Raw genomic sequence first — 27114 nt, forward strand, 5'->3', positions numbered from 1 at the left:
ATATTCTCTCGGGGAACACTTGACAATATAATGAGAACTGATTCTCCCCCATTGGACTATTGTATGAAACTTTTAAGATGTGATTCAAGTGCTTATACTCAATTTATTTATATATTAATTGGAACAAAGCAGAATCATATCGTGGATATAATTTTGACAACACTGTCAATGGATTCAGTGTAGATGGCTCCACCACTAGAAAGAGGTGACTTCACAGTTACTCCTCTCACTATTCCCCTCACTGAGTTTATCGAGCGAGGATCAGTTTCGTTTTAGCTCTGAGAGAGTTGACTTGGAAAACCAGAAAATGTTCTATACATATCCACTGTGCATGTACACTCTTGGCAGTTGGATTCAATGTGAGAATTGTACAATTATTGATGACTATAGTGAAAAGTGTAAATTATGTAATCCTTGTAAATTACATAGAGGCTATGCAATACCTCTTAAAGTATGTAATTCATGTCTTAAGGAGATTTGTGACTCTCACCCTAGAGGACACCTATGCTCCATCTGTCACTATGATAAATCTGATCAATTGGAAAATATTTACACCGCTATGATTGGAAATAATCCTAAGCGTGATTTTAGTTTATTTCTACGAGATTGGTATCGTCGTGGATTGAAATTATTCTGGGAAGAGGAATCTGGTCGACGATTCAACTGTTGGGGTAACAAGACAATTTGGCTTCTACGTCATCGTTGTGACGACACTGCCTATTATGACTATAAACCAAGTGATTTTTATTTGGCAGTTACCGAATGTGATTCACCATTTGAAAACACTGTATGTGATATTGCTTCAAATAGACACATTGAAACTCGTGAATTTCATAATATGAATGCAAATAGTATCATTGACTATACAAAGAGATATGACAAGAGTGAAGTTATATTATACTGTAGAAAATGTGACCCTGACTTTGCAGTCAATCAAGATCAATATACAGTGAATCCAAATGATTTACCAACATTAGTGGTTCACGACAGTTGCCTATACACCGAAGAAGAAGAAATCTAAATTGAAGATTTAAAGACATTGTTGTATATATATATGCATTTTATTAATAAACAAATTCACAAACATTTTTTATGCACTTTACTCTTAGGGCACTGAAATCAATATTATATAGGTCTGAGAGCATATTTTCCCCTAGACAGTCGTTCAGACGAAGATTGTCACCATAAATGTGGAGACATTGCTTGTAAGTATAACCGCGACATCGGAACATAAAATTTAGTAGTGCATGGAATCCAAAGCTTTCGGTTGTTAGATCCTGCACCCTCATTCGATTTTGAATAATAGTTTTCCTTCCGCTTATAATAAAGCTACTTATTTGAGGTGTGTAAAATGTATAGGGTAGATCAAGAGGATCAAAAAAATCAATTGTTTTCATTTTTTTGAAAGATGGACAACCAATGACCCATCAACACAGTCGACAGACTGCTATTAACAATAGTTAAGCTATTGTTTGCACTTTGAGTTTTTACCATATAGTTTGAGAGCAGACAATAGGATTTGTACTGTGACATGTAGGGATCCATATTAAATACATTGATTATTTGACTGGTGTTCATGGCGCCAAGTCTAGTAGAACACTGCCTTCGAGAGTGATTTCCCAATAGGTTTCATATTGATTTAGTGAGATTAGTGCAATACTCTCAGCCAATGGATCGGCAAATGTACACTCTAAACGCACACTCCCCGTACGTACTATACTCATATCCTGTGTGCCAGACAAATCTAGTACAATAATACCATGTGTTTTAGCAAACATATCTTCGGTTATACCATTTTCAAATAGTTGCGAATCATGATCTAGGGTTTGCATGGTCAACTCATACAATGTTCTATAGGATTTATCAAAAGATAGACTGTAGAGTGGGATGCAGTTTACTTTGCACACAAGATATGAAAGTCCAAACATCTCGAATTTATGTAGGCATTCAGTCCACGATCCTATTGCACTAGCACTTTTTACAAATGCTAAAGCGAGTTTCAACGGAATTTCGCCATTGATAAAGGATGAGTCGGTGAAGATGCGTGAGCCCATGGCAATATGACGTTGATTGGTGATTGTATGAGGAACAAGTAGTTTAATATTATTTCCATTGGCTCTCAGTTTTTCCACTGCCAATACAACAGAACTCATGACCTGCTGTTTGCGTACATGAAGTATTGCCGAGGTGAGGGAGAGACTTACATCAGAATTGGCAGCACGTTCTTTTCTCATTATGAAATTGGATGGTGCAAGCATCAGTTTTATATCCACTTTAACATTGGGTGGTAGCCATTGGGGTATATTAAATATTTCATGATATATTTTTCCAACTAGATTTAATTCACTAGTTGTAGCATTTTTAAGTGCATCTGTACTATCAATATTAGTAATATATTCATATCCATTGGAGGTGCCTCCCAATTCCTTGTATGACTTGGGTGTCATCAGCATGAATTGCATATAGCTTGTATAATTTGAGAGATTATTGCTTGTACTCACCAGCGTGCCATTGATGTAGACACTGATTTGAAGAAATAAATTATGTAATATACAATTTTCATAGGATATTCCATCGGCCCGAATTGGCATTGTATTATCGGATTTCCGGACTTTCATTTGTAAATCTATAAATGTCGAAGACATGAACATAAAGTAGTCTTCATTGGAATAAATTTGAAAGTGGATATTATCAGAGAGGGGTTGTTGTGGATAAAATTGTTAACAGTATCCATGCTTGACACTCACATCCACATATTCATCGTTGAAAATTCGATGAGGAGGTACTTGAAGATTCGGAATCCTTATGTGACAGGTAGTACATCTTAGGAAAAGAAATCTAGTTTCGATCAAACCGTTCTATTCCTAGGGCTTCTTCTTCTGTTTACACTATATGTCGGCTTTTTCCTTCTTTTCTTTGACAAGAGTGGTGATGTCTTCCGTTTCCGACCTGAGTGGAGACTGATGAGTGATGCATTGTCTCTCGACCTTTTTAAACCTTTTCCATTTTGTTTTAATCTCTCGCCAAGGGTTCGCGCACTGGACCTAAGATTTTCCGTAGCACTTTTTTTTAAATCCTTGCCAGAGCCCCAATCGTATAGTGTAGAGGATGCAAAATCTGTCGCAGCCGGTACAAGATATTTTCTAGCCAGTGGTAGTGAAGAGCGAAACAGCTTAGCAAACCAACTGCCAAGACCATAGCCAGACATTGACAAATGATCTTTGGAACAGTCCACTCCATTGCCCTTTCGTCTTTTGCAAAAAGTGTTAACATGGGAGACAATACCAGGACAAATGAATACTACTTTTCTATTGGACATATTGATGAGGGATAGTACAAAAATGAAATGTGCTCACAGCCGAGCCTTGTCAAATTGCTATAGGATCACCTAATTTAGTTCTTAGTGTTAACTGACAGAGTTCCAAATAGGAAGTGTTTACAGGAATATATTGAAGATGCTTTATATTGTAGTGGTGAATATGTTCTTGATTGGTTTTTCGTTCAAGAACTCGTAGGAGGGGAACATTTGAATTACCAACCCGAGATGTTTCCACAAATGAAGCGTAGAGAAATATACAAGTGTCTGTGGAGAAGGCAGGCGGGTAGTCAGCAAAAATGAAATTAGTGTCTCCGGTGCCTTTACCATTGATTATATTGAGCTTAAAGCCAAGAAGATCCTTTAGGTTATCATTGAGAATAACCTTTTCGTTGGCAATAGGTGGACTAATGTAGATCTTACCCTCCTCCTTTGAATAGTTGAAATGAAAAGCTCCTTTTTTACGAGCGGAAATTCTTTTATCTTTTTAAATTCTTTTATAATAGAACGACATAAATCATTCATACAGGTGAGTTCCTCGTAGGGTAATTCAATATATGGATAATCCATCCAATTGATTTTTTGAATTTGTTCTTGATCACCTGAGGGTGGTGGCGGCCAATCATAGGGTCTAATTTTTATATCATATTTACGATCTTTTCTCAGGATGCCATACGTATTTTTGAGAATAGAGTCGACAACAGCCACTTCATACTTTCCATTGTCGTCAAATTTGATGGCGGGGGAGAGTTTCGTCCAAAAATCACTTGTTCTATTTAAGTCATTGTAGAGAGTATCAGAAACATTGGACATGAAAGTCACATAGAAATCATTGGGCATTGTCAATATCTTCAGCACTGACCCAAGAATCAAAATCTGAGTTGTATCCTAGCCAGCGAACAAGCAACTGTCTCTTGCCCATACGAGTACAACTCTTTAATATCTTTTCAATTTGATAAATTTCACTAGTGTTTCTAACTTTTTGCAGTTCATAGTCATAGAAACCACAGAGAATCTCTTCATCTTTGGTGTCTCGCAGTCGATATGTCGTGGGCTCGGTGTCCAGGATTTTGGACACTATAAAAAGTTCGGTGCTTCTTAAATAATTCCCCCTTTCAAAAATTTTTGTGGTTCTATTAATTTGAACAGTATCTCCAAAATTGAATTTCTTCTTCACATTTTTTTTCTTTTTCAACATTGGAGTATTGCTTTAGAAAACCATCAAATGTATTTTCACTGCAGTGAACTTCCCGAGGGCGTCAGTTGGACATATATCGATGGGGTCGATGGTTGTATATCCGCATGATTTTATCTAAATCATGAGTAAAAGCAGGCTTGTTTTTCAATGTACAATATCTGGAAATTAATAGATAAATCGCTCTTATCTATCGTTCAGCCATTGTAACCTTTATCGGTCTTTGACTATGATACAGTGTTGTATTATATTTCAATAGAACCTTTTGCACATGGGGATTAACAAATTCGCTGCCACGATCCGATTGAATTTTTCTATACGAATCCTGTTCAAGAATACTTTCAATGGCCCGAGCAACTTCAAAACCTCTCTTTGATCGTAATGGAATGGCCTAGGCATAGCAACTAAAGACACTGATTGCCACCGGAATATATGTTTTGGGTGCATTGTGACGCCGTTGAATTGCGTCTAAAGTTAAAAGATCCGTTTGCATTATATGCAGAGGGAAAAGGGCTTTAGTTTGTCGATTTTGTTTGCCACGAAGCCTGTGATTCCGATGCAGTGTTTAACTCGGTTTATTCTCTAGATACTCTTTTGCTTTTTTTAATGTGCTGTCAGAGACAACTTTAAAAAGGGTTTTGGGAGAACTTAAACTTCCCGCTTCACCAATACTTTCATAGACACCTTTCAGAACCTCATCAATATTGAATGTAAAGACGTTGTGTTATGTCTACCTCACTTTTATACACAGTAGGATGTGTCAATCTATCGTTACTTCTGTCTAGCAACAATTGATGTTGCAAAATATTTGCTGCTGCTGCTGCTGCTGCTAGCACTTTCCAAGATTGATTCGTCTTACCTTTTAAATGCTGGTGGTGTTGTTGTTGTTAGAGGACTATATTCTCTTAGTTTCTTAAGAATTTGCTTATTGCCAATAAGACTTTTGGGTATGTTTGATGCATTTAGAAAGGTGTATAGATTATTGTCAAATGATAAAAGTCCTTTACAATTCGTCACCATATCCCAAATTAAAGAAACTGGATTGTAACTTTTTCCCTGAATTATAATTTATTTCTCTGCGCTGGTAACTTGAATTTCATGATCATCACCACCAATTTTCAATATGAGCTATAAGAATATTCTTTTACTACTCTTCACGATAGCTCACTGGCAATAGGTTCACAATTTTCGATAACATCGAATTCAATTCCCTCTCCTTTTATTGCACTGTTGCAGAATCTTGAGGTGATGTTTCCTGTTTAGAGGGATCTGTCATGGCGACAGCGGCGGCGGGTCTCTCACGATAAGGTCTATGTTTGTCCACACGTCGCAATGCATCTCGAAGTAAAAGCAGTTTTTTGTCATCGGCAATATTCTCATCATTAATGTATTTGCTTAGATTGTCTTCAAAATGTTCGATGGGCGAGAGGACAAGTTCAAATGGTGTCAATCTATAGGGTTTAGCCATCTAGAGAAAACTGTTTATAAGTCCTGCAATTATTGGTAGTAAATGTGTGAAAAAGCTACCGCCCGCTTGAAGGAGACTTTTTCTTTAAATAATTTTTCTCTTGTTTTTACAAGCCAAGGCGCGTACAGTGGAACGATGTTGCTTTGTCTGTTGTCTAACACCTTCTGGCAGTTGAACATTGCCCTCAGTTAAATTTAGACAAAGTTCAGATATTAAGATTAATGAAATCATTGTCGACACCATGTTTGAGTATGGCCTTCCTGAGTGGAGGTTTTGAAGTGCTTAAAACGGAAAATAAATGCCGTTGTTCGTGTAGTTTCTTCAGTGTCATAATGGCAACTAATAGCCTTTTCTACTGTTCACCGGAAGATATACTGTAATTTCATTGTCGAAAATGTCGATGACTACACGTAGATCCTCGGGCGTGCTCTGATTAAGATCCAGCAAAATGTAACCGTAGGGTTTATTAGTCGCCTGAGTGTAAGCTGACAACAGAAATTTTGGGGCGCCGGGGTATATCTGTTTATTGAGAGTTATTAGCGAGCTAGAATCACGAACAACTTGATAGATAATATAGATAGTGCAATTCAAAGCAAGGGTTAGCAAGCATTTGCTCTGATGAAACAGATTGTGTAGGACTAGGGTTATGGAAATGTGTTCATGGTTGGAGCGAACGGTGAACAGCTGTAGCATTTCCTGTGAGAACTGTTCAATGGATTCAGCCAAATCATCAATAATCAGCCACGAGTTCGGTTCAATACCATTGAAAACATCCAGTCCCGGTATGAATTGTATTGGTATGGCTATGGCAATTGCTTTTATTTGATCATAGGAGTCTGGCCATATACTTAAGAAATAGTAGATTTTTTTTTGGTTTTTCCAAAAACATTTTCTGACAATTTTGAATTATTTTAGCTAAAAGTGTTGTTTTCCCTGACATTTTGGGACCACACAGAAACGATCTGTGAAGGGTGTTTTAAATTGATACATGCTGCTTCTGCTGTTGAAAACAGTTGGACTACAACTAACTGTAAATCATAAGTGTCCAGTGAATAAGTAGTAGTAATGACTTTCCCATAGATCTATCTACGTTAACAAGAACAACAACAAAAACAATATTTCATGGTCATTTATTTGCAACATGAAAACTCTATTTGTTCAACATGAACCTGACAACGATAAAAATGATGCTTTATGTACAACATAAATAAAAAAAAACACTTTTATACATGAACACGAACAAGAGCAAGAACAACAACACTTATTGTCTTTAAAAAACACTTTTTGTGCAGCAAGAACACTTTATGTACATTAGTACAGTAGCACACTATTTGTACAACAGCACTTGAAAACAACAACAAAAAAAACACTTGGAGCATGAACTTTAAAAAAATTGATAGCACAGTTGAACATTATTAATTTAAAAATGGCCCCCCCCGGGGTCGTGGGGCCGAAGGCCGACCGCGGGTGGCTCCCCCCCCCCCCGGGGGCTGGCCGCGGGAAGGGCCCCCCACCCTTCTGGGGGCGCGATGGAAAAAATAGTCTACAATAGTTGTCGTCACTTCAGGTTAGGTTGGGTTAGTGGTGAACGGGTTAGATTGGGTTAGTTAATTTATGAACGGGTTGAGTGGTTAGTTAATTTATGAAAGGTTGTTGGTGGTGGTTAGTGGTTAGGTTAGGGACAGGCTAATTTATCCAAGCTAAGTTGATTGCGATAGTCTATGCATTCAACTCGATCTGAAATACGATAGTGACCATGTGGCAGTACACTCACACCATTCTCAAGCACATAGACTTTGTCGGATATACACGACATTGCATTTTTTTTTCCACTCTTAAAGTATAATTTTTGTACTGTAGAGAGCGAATTGCAAGCACTTGTGCTCTCGGCACCAGGCTATTTTCTACACAGTCTCTGTACACGCTCATGTTGAAATTGCTCTTTACAAAATGTTTAGGCATCCCTTTACACGCATGCTTTTCATCCCCATTATGAGTTTCCACGCAATAAACGATAGGACCCGGGAACACCCTCCTGGATATCAAATCGCTCCCCGTCTCTGATTTTAACATTAGTAGTTGGTTGGGGGCTTGACGTTTCACCAAGTTGGGGTAGAGGGACGGATTCCAGTTGGTGAAATCCATCAACGAGCTGATGTTTTCCCCACTTTCTAAATCCCCCAATAAAGCCTCTGTTTTTATCTTTAACAGCAGAGAATGTGTATTCTCATATTAGACTTGAACCTCCTTCGCCCGCTGACATTGCACTTTGCAAACATATTAAGAAAACAACAGAATAATCTTTTTGGAAATTCCAGGTTCTGAACTACCCCCTGCATTATTCTTGTTCCGTACCACATTTCACTTTTTTCCTGTGTAGAAGAACCATACCGGCCTCTATGCCCGTGAATGATGTAAAATTGGGATCGGCAATAATTTGAGAGGGTCAGTCACGACGTCACAGCGAGATCTGTTGCGAACGCTTTCACACATTTTGCCAAACGCTGAATTTAGAATGAGTTTGTACATTTCCTTCTCTACTTTGGAGTTTGCCCTAGAGTGTTTATCAACAAAAGTGTCAATAAACGTCTTAGAATATGGTTTCTGATTGAACTGCAGGACCCTATATATTTTGGTGATCTTGAAACCATTGTTCACCATCCAATGCAAAATCACATGGTGAACAACGATATTCTCCTTAGAGTTCAAATCAGCAATCAGTTTTTGCTTTGAGGGGGTCCAGTGCATCCCCATATCCTCAACCAATGATCGATTGTAGGGGCTCAGTGAGTCCCTGCTCACGGGTCGATTGATACAGGGAAAAACAAAATCTCTGACTGAATCATGAAGCGGCAGTGGAATATGCCCGTCAATTTCAAAGAACTATCCTTTTGACCCATTGTCCTTGACGGTGGTAATGTCGGGGAACTCACAAGGATTCTCAAGCCATTGATAGTTCCCACACGGCAAAGAGTAGTGAGACATTGCCGAGGGATACAATGAGTTCATGTCCAAGAACACTGCATTTGACTTTGTATCCGGTGTTGCTGTTTTGTGCGCTCGGATCGGTTGACAAGACGCGATCCCCATGAAAAACATACCCTCCCCTCATTGAACGCTCTACAAAAAGGTGCTGATCTACTTCGGTGATTAGGCCTACTTCCTCCCTACTAATTTTTAAAATCAAATCCATCACCAAACGTGGCGTGGAAAAATAATAGCCTATATCTAGCTCAAACTCTGAATAGATTTGGTCTGTGTTCCTGCAGACTATATCCAACAGAGTTAAGACGTCACTGGCCAAGTACAGTTTACAATAATCCCACCCATTTTTACAATTCCCCCTTAGACCACACCTTCTTGGCAAACTCATAATCCTCTGCTGTGCATACACTGTTGGTCAGTGAATTGTAAAAATCTTCAATTGGAGGTAGTTTTACCTCACTTAAGCGAGTGCCAGAACAGTAATAGTCGTATGCGTATACACCTTTGCAGGTCAATAGGTCATACATTTCACTGTCTGGAAAGTGCTGTTTAAGCAAGGGAAAGCTGTCAAAATTGTCGCTTTTCTGCACTTGAATCAATTGACTCAATGCCTTGGGAAAAAAACTAAAGGAATCTAAAAACCTGATTATATTCCAACACGTATGCCCATTATTTACTACCTGCCATTTCAGCTCGAGAAGCAACAACTTCTCGGCCGATTTTGGAATAATGTTATAGGTAAATGAATTGTTTACCCATGGACTATCTACTCCCCCTCCCTCCCTGTGCATACGTGCCAGTGCCGGTAAAATAAATTTTAAGTCATAATTTGCATTGTGGATAAAATCTGGGATAAAATACTGCTGGCTAACATTTAAGTTACACGATTGATGCGCTACCCCTCTAAAATTACTAACCCCAGAAGATATTTTCTGCCAGAAGTGATTATGAGCTCTGAACTTCCCCCTCCCCCTCTTTTCCCTTTAGTTTTTTTCTCCCCCTCTACAAATTCCCCCTTAAAAACCCAACATATTTTTTGATTTTTGATCGCGAGACGATCCTTTGCAGACAACACCCTAAAATAATGTGTATTTCTCAAACGATAAATAGCGCCATTAGCTGTACCAATTAATTTAGTCAGTGCCTAGATCATGAACTCTCTCTCATCCAATGTTTCTACTATTTCTAACAACCACATGGTGTTAGAATTGTCTCTTTGGGCATGGTCATAGGACACTGCAATAGCTTGATGTTCTGTGATTCGTTTTGGACATCGAGGATCGTTCACTTCCACCAGCTTAGCTTCACAATCCAAAGATATTTTGTTGCACTGGAGGAGAGTGTTTCGAAAATTTTTAAAACGTAAAATGGCCCTATCCCATGAAACCGTTTCCACGGTCTGGTAGCCATGCCGTCTACAGTGCCTCATATGATTTTGCAGCTTTAATTCTGTCAAAAATCTAGACTGACATGTTTGGACAGTAGAAACGTGTCCCCCTATTCTTACCCTCCCCCAGAACTCTACTGATGTCTCTGATTGGATTAAAATGGCCTATTGAATTGGCAAAGTCACTAGGTGGTGTGTACAACAACCAAGCCCAGTTTTTGACTAAATCAATCGACGGGCCGCTTCCAGGGAAAACCACCCCCTTCTTTTTTGAACGAACCCCATCTTCAAATTCAGTTTCATACTGAACCACAGTAACGCCGATATTTCAATGGGCATTAGCCCTTTCAAAAATATCAATAGATCTTAGCTTTAATGAGTATTTCCCCTCGAAACAAGTGAAATCTACACTGGGAAAATTGGACCCCTCCTTCCCATATACAGCCCAATCGTCTAAATTGGTCTTGGTAGCGTCATCTGCTAGAGGCTGAAATGCTGATATGAGGAAAGCGTACTTGAAACATTTTTGACCTTTTCAAAACAGATCCACTGGACACCTTGACATCCTACTAAATCTGGATTACAATTTAAAACTATTGCCCTTTCCCCATTTGCCCCCCCCCTCTTAAAATAAAATCTTTCTTAAATTTACAAATATTCACACTTACATTTTCATCATAAAGAACTACAGAGCCGCTCCCATTTTCGTTATAGTTCTCAAGATACATAATAATTTTACCAATCCAGTCGCAAAAAACACTCTCAAAATTCTCTAAATTTGTATAAATCACACGCATCTCGGAGTGTACATAATGGTGGTAAACTTCACTTTTCCCCTCATTTAAATAAAACACCTTTAAAAAAATTGAAACCTTAATTGAATCCCTCGCCCCTCCCCATAATTGAATTTGGTTCTCCAGCAGTGCACGAAGTCTATATAGATATTAATGCACTATTTCTACGGGGTCAAACACAAAATTACCCCACAAAAGTGAATTAAAACGGTCACCAAAAGTCGCAGTGTAGACAACTGTTGCATTTAAGATTGTATTTGACAACTGAAATTCGGGAAAAGACGTAAATTGGACATTGACCCCCTCCCCCTCCCCCTTTTGTATATTATCAACACCCCCTCCCCCTCCCTCACGGTGTTCAATAATAGGGGTATGGGAAGCCACTTCATTCGATTGAAGTGGAAGTAGGTTATCGGGGGCTAGAGGAGGAGGAGGATTCCCTGTTAATTCCCGGGTAAAATCATCCAAAAGCTGCAAGGTGTTTGGACTCAGCAAAGGTAAGTCCCCCTGCTCAACTGTGCTATTAGCAACATTAAAAAAATCACCTATAAACTCATCAATAGTATCTGGAATTTGATGTAAAATGATATCATCCCATGGTGAATTGTTGGAGAACTCCATATGTGCGTCCTCTCCTTCTCCAACTGACGAGCAGGGGGGGAGATGGTGATTATGGGACCAATGCAACCTATAAATGAAAAATAGCTTATTTTCAAAATGTTCAAATCACCCCTACTGTTTTTAAATTGAATTATTATTTAAAATGCGCTTATTAGCATTTAATTCCCTACTCTATATATTCTGAAAGTTCCAGCTTAATACATTTAAAAAAATGACATAGAAAGCAATTTGATTTTGTTCAAACAACTCCCCCCCCTCAATTTCCACTATTTAATGCTCCTCTCCGAGCGGCCCAGCGGGCCACCGCGGTGCTTCCCGCCATCGCAGTGCTTCCCGGACCCCGCAACGGAGGCGCTTCCCGACCCACATCGCTTCCCGGGTCCCGCGGCGCAAAAAGCTATCTTTTTCTTATCCAGCCCCATACTTTTCACGTGAAGAAACAGTTTTGTTTTTTCACTTTAAAATGATGGTGATGGAATTGAGGCATATCCCCTCCCCCCTCGTTTTTACATAATGTCCTAAAAAAATATTGTTAAACCATAATTTTGGAAATAAGTCGTTTCTCTACTTCCTTACAGGTTGTGAACTCATGAGCTTAATTATTTTAATCTCGTCTGTTATTTCTAAGATATTCAGGAAAATAAAATTAAATGGGAACCTTTAACTATTATTGAATGTCTCCCCAAAATCTTGGCAAGTTGTAAGGTTGAAAGTTGTCAACAATATTACGAAAATTAGAAACCCTAGGTACAAAATGGAAAGTGAGTCACCTATGTCCTTTAAACTGAGTGGAGGGAAAACATCTTTTAAAATATATGAAATAATTTAAAAGTTTTGAAAAAAAGCGAAAATAAAATTCATAAAATATTAAATAAAATTTTTAAAATAATCATCTTTGAAAAAACAACGGTCTTTACTTGATAGTCTATCCCTTTCTGATAGAGAATTGTGTTTAAATAAAAGTAGTTTATAACGTAAAGAATTTTCTATGAATAAATATGATCAGAGTATAGTGCCCTTTTCGGCTTCAATACGAGAATTCAGCTGGCTAAATGTATGCGATAATTGACCTGATTTAAAAGGGGAAACAATGTCCTTTAATATCTCTGACACACTTTTACTGTGCTGAAATGAATCGATTGTTGGAAGGCCCCTTAAAACTATAATATTCTAGCGAAAATAGCATTTTGAGATAAAAAGGCTTTCTATCAGTAATTGACTAGAAATTAGCTAAAAATACTATTAAGAGATTGAAAAATAGCAACAGTTTATGGCCTACAGTGGGGCCAGAGAAAATTGGAAAGATTAGAAAAAGAGAGTGGTTTTCTTTGACAAAGCAAAAAAAAAAATTACATTATATCTAGATATATCTGAGGGAGGAGGGAGCAGAGAAAATTAAAAAAATGATTGGTGTCAGGGGGCTAATATTTTAATATCTCTGAGACACACACACACTTTTACTGCGCGATGAAAAATGGCCATGTTTAGATATTTATATAAGTGAGGTAAGAAAAAATGCTCACATTTGCAAATTCCAGCTGTATTTGAGTGCCTGAAGGCCCTGGCGAAGCATGCTGTACCTCCTGACCTTGTTTATGTGGGGCAGCTTTTAAAGGTCCATGGAGAGCGGATGGGCCGACGGCGTTACGTTGTAGTGCAGATTGGGCTGCGGCTTGTGCAGCAGAGCCAGTGACGGCACAGACTTGTGCAGTCGAGCCAGTGATGTCACGGGATTGCACCGATGAGACGGCGGGGATCTCCTTATTATGAGAAGCCGCCCATTCTCTGTTTGGTTTTCGACCATACTGCATATGGGCTGCCTCACCCTCTCTTGCTCTCTTTGATGGAGGGGGAATACATACTTCACAATTGTCCTTAAAAGAAGAAAAAATTTTGTATGGAAATAATTTCCCCCTTTTTTAAAGAAGGAAAATTAGTACTCATAAGCCAACCATAATTTTTGTAGAAAGCATTTATCCCTAAGAAGCCCCCTCCCCCTAAGTCAAAAGCAAAGCAAAAGGTAAAATTTGCGAGAAATGCCCCTATTTTTACCTTACTGAGAATTTTTTTAAATGTTTCCCGTCTATAGGCTTTTAAAATAGAAAAAGATTGTTAGCCTAGCAGGTTATAGGCCTAAATTACAATTTTGGATGTAAATGGTATCTATGCACTACACATAATAAAGCTATTTTTTTTTTCTTAGAAACCCTCGGTCCTCTTACTGCCTAACGCGAAGAAACAGTTTTGTTTTTTCACTTTACAATGATGGCGATAGAATTGAGGCATGTCCCCCCCCCCCCTTTCAGCCATGTCCTAAATATATTGTTAGACCTTAATTTGAAAAATAACTCGTTTCACTTCTCCAAATACAGATTGCGTAGGCCTGCGCTTAATTATTGCAATTGTCTGAAAGTGTTTTAATTTGATGGAGAAAAACAATTCCTTTGGCTAAGCCGCAATCGTAAATACACAGGAAAAGGGGTGACAAAACTAATTATAAGCTTGCGTGGAGCTTTATGTCAAAACATAGCGGCATAATGTCTAAGAATTGACAGTTACAGAAAAGTCACTTACAGAAAAGATCACAATACAGAAAGCAAGAATTTATCGAAAAAAGAGAATTATTCCATTTGCAAGAATTATCGTTGTAAAAACATTGGGGGGTTTTGAGGGGGTTTATGTAGTATAAAGAACATATTTTATGTTTTCTAGCGAGTATAAAGATAGCATGGTGGAGGAGTTTGTACTGGAGGGGAGGGGGAGATTTACTTAAATATATTGGAGGGTGACCAGGGAAAATAATTTTATTTTGAAAATAAAAAATGAAAATGAACTAAAACAGAACTCACATTGTAAATTGTGGTTGTCAAGGCTTCAAGTTCATCAATAATATTCATTCTTGTTTCCTCTGTGTCACAATACTTTCTGATAATTTAATCACAATGCATGCCCGTTATATACGAAATCCCAAGGGCGAATTGTTATGTAATGGGGAAAACCATATATAAGTGAGCCTCTGAATGGCCTAGAAGGAGATGTAACCAAGTCTGTGATTGGTTTAGAAGGAGATACGTGACCCTGTTTCCTATTCCTGGATCTTAACATTCCCCCTTAGCGTGCACTTGGCCAAACAACAACAACAAATCCCAATCGATTACGCAATCATTCTCCCTGGGGATTCCATGCCCATATATGGTGCCCCGTCACGACTGACAGCACAGGTGTTCTCCCTAGGGACTCTATGCCCATATATGGTGTTCTCGTCAGACCTTTAGATACCTTTCTACTTAAGTCGCAACTTCACTGTTTACTTCCATCAGAAGAACTTTATTTTTACAGATTTAATTTTTTTGTTGAAAACTAGTATCTTTTTTTTGTCAATATACAAAAATAGTGTGCATTAATGCGTTAAAAGTTTGATCAACTAAAAAAAATTTTTATTCAAACAAAATTTCTGGTAATGAATTTAATTCGTCTCAATAATAAACAGAAAATACGTTTTCAGAATATAACTTATAACTTTTATTTGATTCAGGATGGAAGGTTCAATGTTCTATCGCAAGCAATGGAAGAAGCAGCCTTTGTTAACAAGATTAGATCTGCAGGTCAAATTACCTTCACGATCTTTGCTCCTTCTGACGAGGCTTTTGAGAAAATAACGCCTCAAAGAAGAAGAGCTATTATGAATGACAAAGAAGCAAGATCAGGTAGTCCAGCTAAATTATGCAGCACATTTGTCACTATTTTGGCTATTTTTTTCTGTAAAATCGTTATAAGTGTAAATACAGCATGTAAGAATTTTCTATTATGCGAAATGTCTCCCAGTCACACTATAATTATTTTTAATTGAAACCAATTGATAACTTATGTTAATTTCATTTATTTAAAGCTAAAAATGTTATCTTGAAAAGACAAAAATGAGGGATTTTTTACTTGTTTAAAGATAAAAATCTTATCTATAATAACTAAAAGTAAACAATTCCATACTTCTTTGATGATAGAAATCTCGTTTAGAAAAGATAAAAATAAACGAATTTTAAGTATATCAAGCAATAACACTCGCTTAATGGTAATAAATTTCAGAAAACATAGTTTTTCTGGTGGAAATAAAAGGATAAGTAAAAACTAAAAACTAACAAAAATTATTGTTTTATAATCTTTTCTTTTTGTAAAAAAAACTACCTTAAGTAAGCTGACTAATGATACTTTTATACATTTATATCAGTTTGAATAACTTGTTCTTAATGAAAACGCTAAATAGTAGATTTTTGTGCGACATATATTTAAAAACTTTAAAGCGTCTTTCTACAGTACAAAAGTACGAACTGAAGTATGAATTTATTAACGTATGAATTGAGTTTCCTTAATTTGATATAACTTGTAGATTATGATTCTTAGACATTTCTGGATGGTAAATAACTTTCAACTAACTTCAGAAACACACATTGTTGGAACAATAAGTGATCACTAGGCTACTCAATTCCTATCTCAGTCACTAATATCCTGCTAGCTGATCCAATCGAAGGAGGGTAGTACTTAAAGTGAGCATAACCGAGCGGAAATTGCACTGGGAAGTGAAATCTCCTTAAACTTCAATATAGTAATCCCTTTTATTCTGCCTTCTGAAGAATACCGACACTAGTTATCCACCAGCTGTAATCATAGACCAACTATTTGCCTACCCGGAAATGGAGTAAAAATCCACAGTTAAGACAAAAACACTGACTCCTCAATTCAGTGCGGGGTCTCAAACAAAAGTGGAAATATAAATGGAAGGCCTGGATGGTACTCCCACTCTAACTCAGTAGTGATTTTAAGCCTCACAATCTGGTGGACAAGGTAAGAAAAATAATAAATATTTTAGTCAAATTGTTCAATTGCATTTAGAATTTGCCAAAGTAATTTAATTTAGCTTCAGATAGCTTTCTGGAAATAGAAGTTATAGGGTAGCCTACTACCAATCCTCAAAATTTTGGGGTAATAAAAATACTACCCCATAATCTGGGCCATTTGTTTAGAGAACATAGGGCAATAAAAATCCGGGTCAAATTGGCTTCTCTATTGTCCCAAAATTTGGCGCTGAAATTCGGCACTGAAAATACTTTCTTAACCCTGTAAAAGATCAAAATTTTTTCTTCGCTGCTAGGACAGCCTCCTTTCGATATGCCTATTTAGTAGAGGGGGCCCAGAAGATAAAGGACGAACAACTGGACGAACAAGATCACAGCAAATCAGAGGGCTAGAATACGAGACGAACATGATTACACGCCTCTTTCTAGACCAATTACAGAGCTAGAAATACTAACCGGAGTGACGCAACTAATATAAGGAAGGATTTTCAGTATAGTTTTTATTAGTGTGAGAACAGAATTTAAGGATTGAGAATAGTTTTACTTTACTCGTTTATTTATTTGACAAGATATATATTTGCAATAATGAGTGGAATGTTTATACTAATAGAATTTGATAGTGGAGCTGGCAGCAGCGGCAATGATACAAGAGCACCAAATATAGCGGTAGAAATCACGAGAGGATCTCGACTTGGTCTCGAGTGGGAAGAAGTATACGCAAGATATGTTTTATCTTCGAGCAAATTTAAATTGGAGGACCAGTTATGCTTTGCTGCGAAAGTGCATATAGTACATATACATAGACTTCAAAGTGCTTTAAATGCAATAGTGAAGTATATAGAGGACAATAAGTTATATAGGTATTTGTTTATTTGTAATATATTATTATTGTAATTATACTCACACACACAATAAAATTGTTTCGAAATAAAAAATGTTCCCTTTCTTTTTGTTAGATTTTTTAAAGTAGGTTATCGAATATTCTTGAAGTAGAACGAATCGTGGTTAGCCTAGAGTCAGCAGTGTGAGTGTTTGATTCAAAAATGAATAAATTTGAGAAAGAGAGAATTAAGACGAATCTTGTGTTTTAGGAAAAACATTTGATTCTATATGACGATTTTCTCGAGTTATCTCTTCAACGGAAGATATTTTCTCAGGGAAAACTTTACAATCTAATGGGGAATGATTCTCCCACATTGGACTATTGTATGAAGCTTTTACGACGTGACTCAAATGCTTTACTCAATTTATTGATATATTAATTGAAACAAAGCAGAATAATATCGTGGATATTCTTTTGAAAACATTGCCATAGATTCTATGTAGATGACTCTCTCTTCAAAACAGGTTATGTAACGTCACAGAGTTACTCTTTTCTCTCCTATCCCTCCTTCAAATTTATCGAACGTGGATCAGTTTCTTTCTAGCTGTGAGAGAGTTGACACCGGAAACCAAAAAAAAAATGTTCTATACATGTCCAATATGTGTGTACACTCTTGGCAGTTGGTTCTCATGTGAAAATTGTACAATGATTGATGAGCATAATAAAAAGTGCTAATTATGCAATCCGTGGAAACTATATTGAGGATATGCAGTACAAATTAAAGGTCGCAACTCATGTCTTAAGAGATTTGTGACTTTCATCCTAGAGGTCAACTAAGCTCCAGTTGTCACTATGACAAATGTGATCAGTGGAAGAATACTTATCCTGGTATGATTGGAAAGAACCCTAAACGAGATTTTTGTTTATTTCTACGAGATTGATATCGTCGTGGTTTTAAATTATTTTTGGAGGAAGAATCAGGTCTATGATTCAACTGTTGAGGTTACAAGACAATTTGGTTTCTACGTCATCGTTGTGACGACACTGCCTATTATGACTATAAACCTAGTTATTTCTATTTGGCTGCTACAGAATGTGATTCACCACTTGAAAACACTGTATGTGGTATTGCATCAAATAGAAAAATCGAAACACGTGAACTTCAGGACATCAATACAAATAAGATCATTAAATACGTAAGGAGATGTGGATGGAGTGAAGTTAAACTACACTGTAGAAACTTGGTCCTTGACTTTACATTAAGATATGATCAATATACAGTGAATTAAAATAACCTACCAGTATTATTGACTATCGACAGTTGTCTATTCACAGAACGAGAAGAAATCTAAATTAAAGAATAAAGACCTTGTTGTTGTGTATATACATTTTTTTATTAAAAAACAAATTTACATACATTGTTAAAACACTTTACTCGTAGGGAACTAAAATCAATATTGTACAGGTCTGAGAGGATATTTTCCATCATAATGTCGTTGAGACGTGGATTGCCTACATAAATGTTTAGAAACTGCTTGTAAATACAACCGTAATATCTGAACACGAACTACAGAAGCACATGAGAGCTACAGCTTTTAGTTGTCAGATACTACATTCTCTTCTGGAACTGAATAACAGTTGTCCAACTGCAGTCAATATAAATGTCGATGCTTGGAGTGTAGAATGTATAGGGTAGACCGAGAGGATCAAAAAATTCAATAGTGTTCATTGTTTGAAAGATGCACAGCCAATGGCCTGTATTCACAGTCGACGGACTGCTATTAACAATAATTAGGGTATTGTTTCCACTTTGAATTTTTCCAAGGCAGTCCGATGGTAGACAATAGGATCTGTATTTGGACATGTAGGGGTCCATGTTAAATACAATGATTATTTGACTATTTCTCATGGTGCAAGGTCTAATAGAACACTGCCTTCGGGAGTGATTTCCCAATAGGTTTCAAATTGATTTAACGAGATTAGTGCGATACTCTCAGGTAATAGGTAGGCTAATGTACACTCTAAACGCACACTCCCCGTTCGTACTATACTCATATCTTGAGTGCCAGAAAAATCTAGTACAATGATACCATGTGTTTAGCGAATATTTCTTTGGTTATACCATTTTCAAATAGTTGTGAATCGTGATCTAGGGTTTGCATTTTCAACTCATACAATGTCCTATAAGATTTATCAAAAGATAGATTTTAAAGTGGGATTCCATTTACTTTTCAGACAAGAGAAAAAAGTCCAAACATCTCAAATTTATCTGGGCAGCCAGTCCCAGAACCTAATGCACTACCGTTTTTACAACTGTCAATGCTGACTTTGAGGGAATTTCGCCATTGATAAAGGGTGAGTCGGTGAAGGTGCGCGAGCCTGTGGCAATATGAAATTGATTGGTTATTATATGAGGAACAAGTAGTTTAATATTATTCCCACTGACTCTCAGTTTTTCCACTGCCAAATCAACAGAACTCATAACCTGCTGCTTTCGTACATGTAGTATTGCCGAGGTGAGAGAGAGAGCTACATCAGGACTGGTAGGAAGTTCTTTACGTAAAATTAAATTGGATGGAGCAAGCGTCAATTTTATATCCACTTTAATATTTGGTGGTAGCCATTGGTTTATATTAAACATCTCAAGACATATTTTTCCAATTAGATTTAATTTACTAGCTGCTGCATTTTTAAGTGTATCTGTACTATCAGCGCCCACAATATGTCCATATCTACTGACGTTGCCTTTAAGTTGCTTGTATAACTTTGGTGTCACTAACATGAACAGTATAGGGATTGTATGTTTCTAGGGACTGTTGCTTGTGCTCACCAATGTCCTATTTATGTAGTCACTGATTTGACGAAATAAATTATGTAATATACAATTTTCATGGGATATTACATCAGCACGAATTGGCATTCCATTGTCGGATTCCTTGAACTATCATATCTAAATCTATAAATGTTGAAGACATGCCCTTAAAGTAGTCTTCATTGGAATAAATTTGAAGGTGATATTATCTGAGAGCGGTTGTTTTTGATAAAATTGTTCATAGTATCCATGTTTTACACTTACACCAACATTTTCTGCATTGAATAGATTTAAAGATGAAGTGATTGAAGGATGAGAATCCTTATTCGTTAGATATTCAATTGTTAAATCTATGAAATGAAATCCAGTTTCGATCTAACAATTCTCTTCCTGGGGCTTCTTCTTCTGTTTATTGTACGTGTCGTCTTCTTCCATCTTTTCTTCGACAGGAGTGATGTCTTTCGTATCTGACCCGAGTAGAGACTAATGATTGGTGCCCTGGTTCTCAACCCTTTTATACCTTTTCCATTTTGTCGGGATTTCAAGTGCTCGCCAGGGGCTCGTATACTAGCCTAAGATTTTCCGAAGCACTGTTTTTTAAAATCCTTGCCAGAGCTCCAGTCATATAGTGTAGAGGATACAAAATCTGTTGCAGCCGGTACAATATATTTCTTAGCTAGGGGTAGTGTAGAGCGACACAACTTAACAAACCAATTGCCGAGACCATAGCCTGACATTGATGAACGACCTTTATAATAGTCCATTTCGTAGCCCAGTTGTTTTGGGCCAAGAGTATTAATATAACAGTCAATATCAGGACAAATGAATACCACTTTTCTTTTAGAAATCTTGTTTTTAAACACCGACAACGATGGGTCAAAAATGGCATGTAATCACAGCCAAACATTTTGATATTGCTAGAGGATCACCTTATTCAGTTCTTAGTGTTATCTGAGAAAGTTCCAAATAGGAAGTGTTTACAGGGATATACTGAAGATGCTTTATATTGTAATGATGAATATGATCTTGATTGGTTTTTCGTTCATGAACTCGGAGGGGAAAATTGCTATTGCCAACTCGTGATGTTTCAACAAATGAAGCACAAAGACATATACAAGTGTCCGTGGAGAAGGCAGGTGGGTAGTCAGCAAAAATAACATTTGTGTTTCCGGCACTTTTACCATTGATTATATTAAGTATAAATCCAGGAACATCTTTTAGATTATCATTTAGAATAAGCTTTTCACTGGCAATGGGTGAACTAATGTGGATCTTCCCCCCTCCTTTGAATAGTTGAAATAAAAGGCTCCTTTCTTATGAGCGGAAACTCTTTTATTGATAGAACGACTTAAATCATTCATACAAGCGAGTTCCTTGTATGGTAATTCAACACATGGATAATCCATCCAATTGATATTTTGAATTTTATGTTGTTCGGTAACGGCTGGCGTCCAATCTTAGGGTCAAATTTTTATATCATATTTGCGATCTTTTCTCAGAATATCATAGGTATTTTTGAGAATACAGTCGACAAGAGTCACTTCATGAGCGCCGTCGAATTTGATAGTGGGAGAGAGTTTCGTTCAAAAATCACTTGTTTTATTCAAATCATTGTAGAGAGGGTCGGAGACATTAGACAAGAATGTCATATAGAAAATATTGGACATTGTTAGTTTCTTCAACTACAACCCAAAAATCAAAATCGGAGTTGTATCCTAGCCAACAAACAAGCAACTGTCTCTTGCCCCTGCGAGTACGGCTCTTTAATATATCTTCAATTTGATAAATTTCACTACTTTTTCTAACTTTTTGTAGTCCATATTCATAAGAACCATGGAAGATCTCATCATCTTTTGTGTCTCGCAGATGATATGTCGTGGGTTTGGTGTCTAGGATTTTTGACACTTTAAAAATTTCAGTGGTCCATAAATAATTCCCCTTTTCAAAAATATTGCTGGTTCTATTAATTCGAACACCATCGCCATCATTGAATTTTTTCTTCACAATTTTTTTTTACTGGAATATTGTTTAAGAAAAATGTCAAATGTATTTTCAATGCAGTGAACTTCCTGAGGACTAACACTGGACAGAGATCAATGAGGTCGTTGGTTATATACTTGCATGATTTTATCTAAACCATGAATAAAAGCAGCAGTATTTTTCAGTGTACAATATCGCGAAATTAATAGACGAATCGTTCTTATCAATCGTTCAGCCAATGCATCCTTAATCCGAATGTGGCTGTGATAGAGTTTTGTACTATTTTCCATAAAACCTTTTGCATATGTGGATTAACCAATTCGCTACCTCGATCATTTTGAATATTCCTATAGTTATCTTGTTCAAGAATAATTTCTAAAGCCTGAGCAACTTCAACACCTCTCTTTGATCGCAATGGAATGGCAAATACATAGCGACTAAAGACACTGATTGCCACTAGATTACATTTGTAGGGTGTATTGTGCCGTCTTTGAGTTTCATATAGAGTTGAAAGATCTGTTTCATCATCTGCAGTGGGAAAAAGGCTTTAGTTTGTCGATATTGTTTGCCACGAAGCCTGCAATTTCGACACAGAGTGTTACTCGGTTTATTATTTAGATACTCTTCCGCATTTTTTTAAAGTGCTGCAGCTGTTGCCACCGACGTCAGAGGCAAGTTTTGAAAGTGTTGTGGGGAACTTAGACTTCCCACTTCACCAATACTTTCATAGACATGATTTAAAACTTCATCCATTTTAAACGCAAACAAGTCGTGTAATGTCCACTACCCTTTTGTACACTGGAGGGTGGTGCTTGTGACGGTGAGTTGATATTAATACGTCTTCGCTTTTGTCTAGCCATCGTCGTCGGCGTTATAAAATCATTGCTGCTGCTGCTACTAGGAGTGCTAGTATTTTCCAAGATTGATTTAAAATCTTCTTCTTCTTTTTTAAATGTTGTTGGCGTTGTTAGAGGGTTGACACCTCTATTATATTCCCTTAATATCTTTAGAATTTGCTTATTACCAATAAGACTTTTGGGGAAGTTTGATGATTTTAGAAAGTTGTATAGATTATTGCCAAATGATAAAAGTCCTTCAAGATTTGTAACCATATCACAAATTAAATCGTTTAGATTATAACTTTTTCCCTGAATTATAATTCGTTTCCCAGTGCTATCGACTTGAACTTGATGATAATCATCACCACCCCTTCCCAACATGAGATAAGTTAATACTCTTTTACTCTGTTCCTGATATGTGTTAGGTAGTAGGTTTCCAATTGATGTCACTATTGAATTCAATTCCTTCTCCTTTGATTGTGCTGTTGTTGTTGCTGCAGAATATTGAGGAGATGTTTCATGTCTGGGGGCTGGGGATCAGTGACATTGACGGTGGCGGGTTTCTCATGATACGGTCTATATTTGTCCACGCGACGAAATGCATTGTGAAGTAAAACTAGCTTTTTATCATCGGCAATATTTATATCATTATTGAATTTGCTTAGATTGTCCTCTAAGTGTTCAATTGGTGAAAGGACAAGTTCTATTGGAGTCAATTTATAGGGTTTAGCCATCTAGAGAAAAGTGTTTACAAGTTCTGCGATTATTGGTAGTAAAAGTGTAAAAAAGCTAGCGCCCGCTTGAAGGAGACGCTCTCTTTTAAAATCTTTTCCTTTGTTTTTGCAATCCAAGGCACGAACAGTGGAACGATGTTGCTTTGTCTGTTGTCTAACACCTTCTGGCAAGTGTACATTGCCCTCAGTTAAATTTAAACAAAGTTGAGATATTAGAATAATAAATTCTTTGTTAACACCCTGTTTGAGTATGGCCTTCCTGAGTGGGGGTTCTGAAGTGATTAGAACGGAAAATAAGTGTCTATTTTCGTGTAGTTTCTTCAGTGTCATGGTGGCAACTAATAGCCCTTTCTACTGTTCACCGGAAGATATACGGTAATTTCTTTGTCGAAAATATCTGTCAATACACGTAAATCTTCGGGAGTCTAATGATTAGGATCTAAAAGGATGTACCTGTTGGGCTCGTTTGTCGCTTGACTGTACGCTAAAAGTAGGAATTTGGGGGCAACGGGATGTATGTGTTTATAAAGAGCTATTAGAGAACTTGAATCACGAACCGCTCGGTAGATAATGTAGACGGTGCAGTTCCAAGAAAGGGTCCTCATACACTTGCTCTGATAAAACAGGTTGTGTAGAACTAGGGTTATGGAATTGTGTTCATGATGAGAGCGAACAGTAAACAGTTTTAGCATTTCCAGTGAGAACTGTTCAATAGATTCAGCTAAATCATCAATAATCAGCCATACGTTTGGCTCAATGCTATTGAAAACATCAATTCCTCGCATGAATTGTATTGGCATGGACATAGCAGTGGCAATTGCTTTTATTTGATCATAGGACTCTTGGCAAATACTAAAGCAATAGTAAATTTTCTTTGGTTTTTCCAAAAACATTTTATTACAATTTTTAATTATTTTAGCTACAAGTTTTGTTTTCCCCGACATTGAGGGACCACTGAGAAACGATCGGAATGGTGTTTGAAATTGATACATACTGCTGTTGACAGCAGTTGGTCTACAACGAACTGTAAAGCTTACTTTCTTGCTGAATAAATAATAATAATAATTTTCCCTAGAGTAGCAGCATCTACCTAGTACGTTATGTAATTGCCACAAAAACTTCAAAAACATATTTTTTCTTTTATTAAATACACTTTTTGTACAACAACAACAACAACAACCACAACAGAACAACAAGAACAATTTAATATTTTATTGGCAACAACATGTATTTTAAATAGTGCATACAGCAATAGCAAGAACATCAGCGTAGTTGAACACATTTGTAGACTAAGAAAAACACTATTTATAACATTTAAAACATAAGAATTCCTCCCCCCCCCAAAGGCCGGGACCAAATCTTTCAATAAAGTCTCGGTTTTAACTTTTAACAATAGAGATTCCGTGTCTCCATAGTACACTTGAACTTCCCCCTCCCTTGGCCATTGTACTTTACACACATTGTAAAAGAATAACAACGTGAGTTTTTTGGAAATTTCAAGTACTGAGCTTCCTCCCGCAATATTCTTATTCAGAACAACTTTCTCCTTTTTTCTGTGTAGGAGAACCATATTCGGGTCTATGACCGTGAGTGTTGTGAAATTAGTATCGGCGACGATTCGTGCATATTCTCTGGGGTTAGGTTACAACGTCACAACGAGATCTGTTTCGTACGCTTTCACACATTTTTCCAAAAGCTGGATTTAAAGTAAGCTTATACATTTCTTTTTGAACTTTACTCTTTGCCAGTGAACGTTTACTGACAAACGAGTCAATAAACGTTTTCAAGTAGGGTTTCTGATCGAATTACAGGGCTCTGTGTATCTTTGTAACCCTGAAACCATTGGTCACCATTCACCGCAATAGCACAAGGTGAACAACAATATTCTGCTTCGGGACCAAATCTGCAATTAGTTTCTGCTTGGAGGGGGTCCAATGCATGCCCATATCCTCGACCAAAGACCGATTGTATGGACTCAAAGAGTATTTGGTCAACGGTCTATTTACATACGGAAAAACAAAATCTTTTACTGTGTCGAGCCATTTCAAGCCATTTTTAGTTACCGTAAGTTGAACTGTACTGAGGCACTTTCAGGGTATGGACTTAGTTCCTGTTCAGAAAAACAATAGTGATTTTTACACCATCAAAAGATATCCGTCCAGTGTGTAAATCTTTTAAGACACAGTCCACGTGAACACCATATCCCCCCTCATAGATCTTTCTACAAATAAGTGTTGATCCACATCAATAATTAAAGCTACTCTATTCCCATTGGTTTTTAGTAACAAATCCTTTGGTATTGAAATATAATAGCAAATATCTAGCCCGAATTCTGAATAAATTTGGTGTGTGTTCTTGCTGACAATGTCTAAAAGAGTTAACACCTCGCTTGCCAAGTACATTCTACAATAATTCCATCCATTTTTAAAACCCCCCTTAGTCCATATCCTCTTGGCAAATTCATATTCATCGGCAGTGAATTCACTATCGGTAACTGAATTATAGAATGCTTCAATGGGGAGGAGTTTCTCCTTACTTGACCTTGCGCCAGAGTCGCAATAATCATGTGCATATATGCCTTTAAAAGTCAGTAAGTCATATATTTCATTGTCGGGAAAGTGCTGTTTAAGCGGAGGCAAACTATAAAAATTTTCACATTTCTGCACTTGAATTAGTTGGCTGAGAGAATTGGGGGAAAAACTATAAGAATCTAAACAACGCATTTTATTCCAACATGTATGCTTATTATCTACTGTCTGCTATTTGAACTCTAAAAGCAACAACTTCTCAGCAGATTTGGGTATAATATTATAGGTAAAAAAGTTATCTACCCACGGGCTATTTGCAACCCCCTCCCTGTGCATACGTGCCAAAGCCTGTAAAATAAATTTCAAATCGTAATTTGAATTGTGAATAAAAACCGGTATAAATACTGCTGGCTGAAATTCACTTTGCACGATTTATGTGCTACGCCACGAAAATTACTACCCCCTGATGATATTTTCTGCCATAAATGATCATTGTCGCGGAAGTTCCACTTCCCCCTAGTCTTTTTTCACCTAGTCCCTTTCCCCTTAGTCCCCTCTTTAAATTCCCCCTTACATACCCAACATATTTTCTTATTTTTAATGGCCTTGCGATCCTCTGCTGATAGCATCATTGGGTAGTGTGTGTGCCTCAAGCGGGAGATAGCCCCATTCGCTGTGACAAGTAATTTAGTCAATGCTTTGATCATGCAATCTTCCTCACCCAATATCTCAACTATTTTTAAGAGACGCATAGTGTTACTGCTGTCTCTTTGTGCGTGGGC

At 37.2% G+C, this 27114-nt stretch overlaps 1 protein-coding gene across 1 annotated transcript in view; it reads left to right on the forward strand.

The window, feature by feature from the left end:
• Positions 1-27114, forward strand: part of LOC148955254 (periostin-like) — a 286642-nt gene that overhangs the window by 168820 nt on the left and 90708 nt on the right. Inside the window, exon 7 of the mRNA XM_089108124.1 lies at positions 15302-15473. Coding sequence (XP_088964250.1) covers positions 15302-15473 — 172 coding nt within the window. The remainder of the gene's footprint in view (positions 1-15301; positions 15474-27114) is intronic.

The sequence above is a fragment of the Artemia sp. Qi Xiang Cuo genome, chromosome 2, assembly GCF_049724085.1.
Source record: "Artemia sp. Qi Xiang Cuo chromosome 2, ASM4972408v1, whole genome shotgun sequence".
In the NCBI taxonomy this organism is placed as follows: Eukaryota; Metazoa; Arthropoda; class Branchiopoda; order Anostraca; family Artemiidae; genus Artemia; species Artemia sp. Qi Xiang Cuo.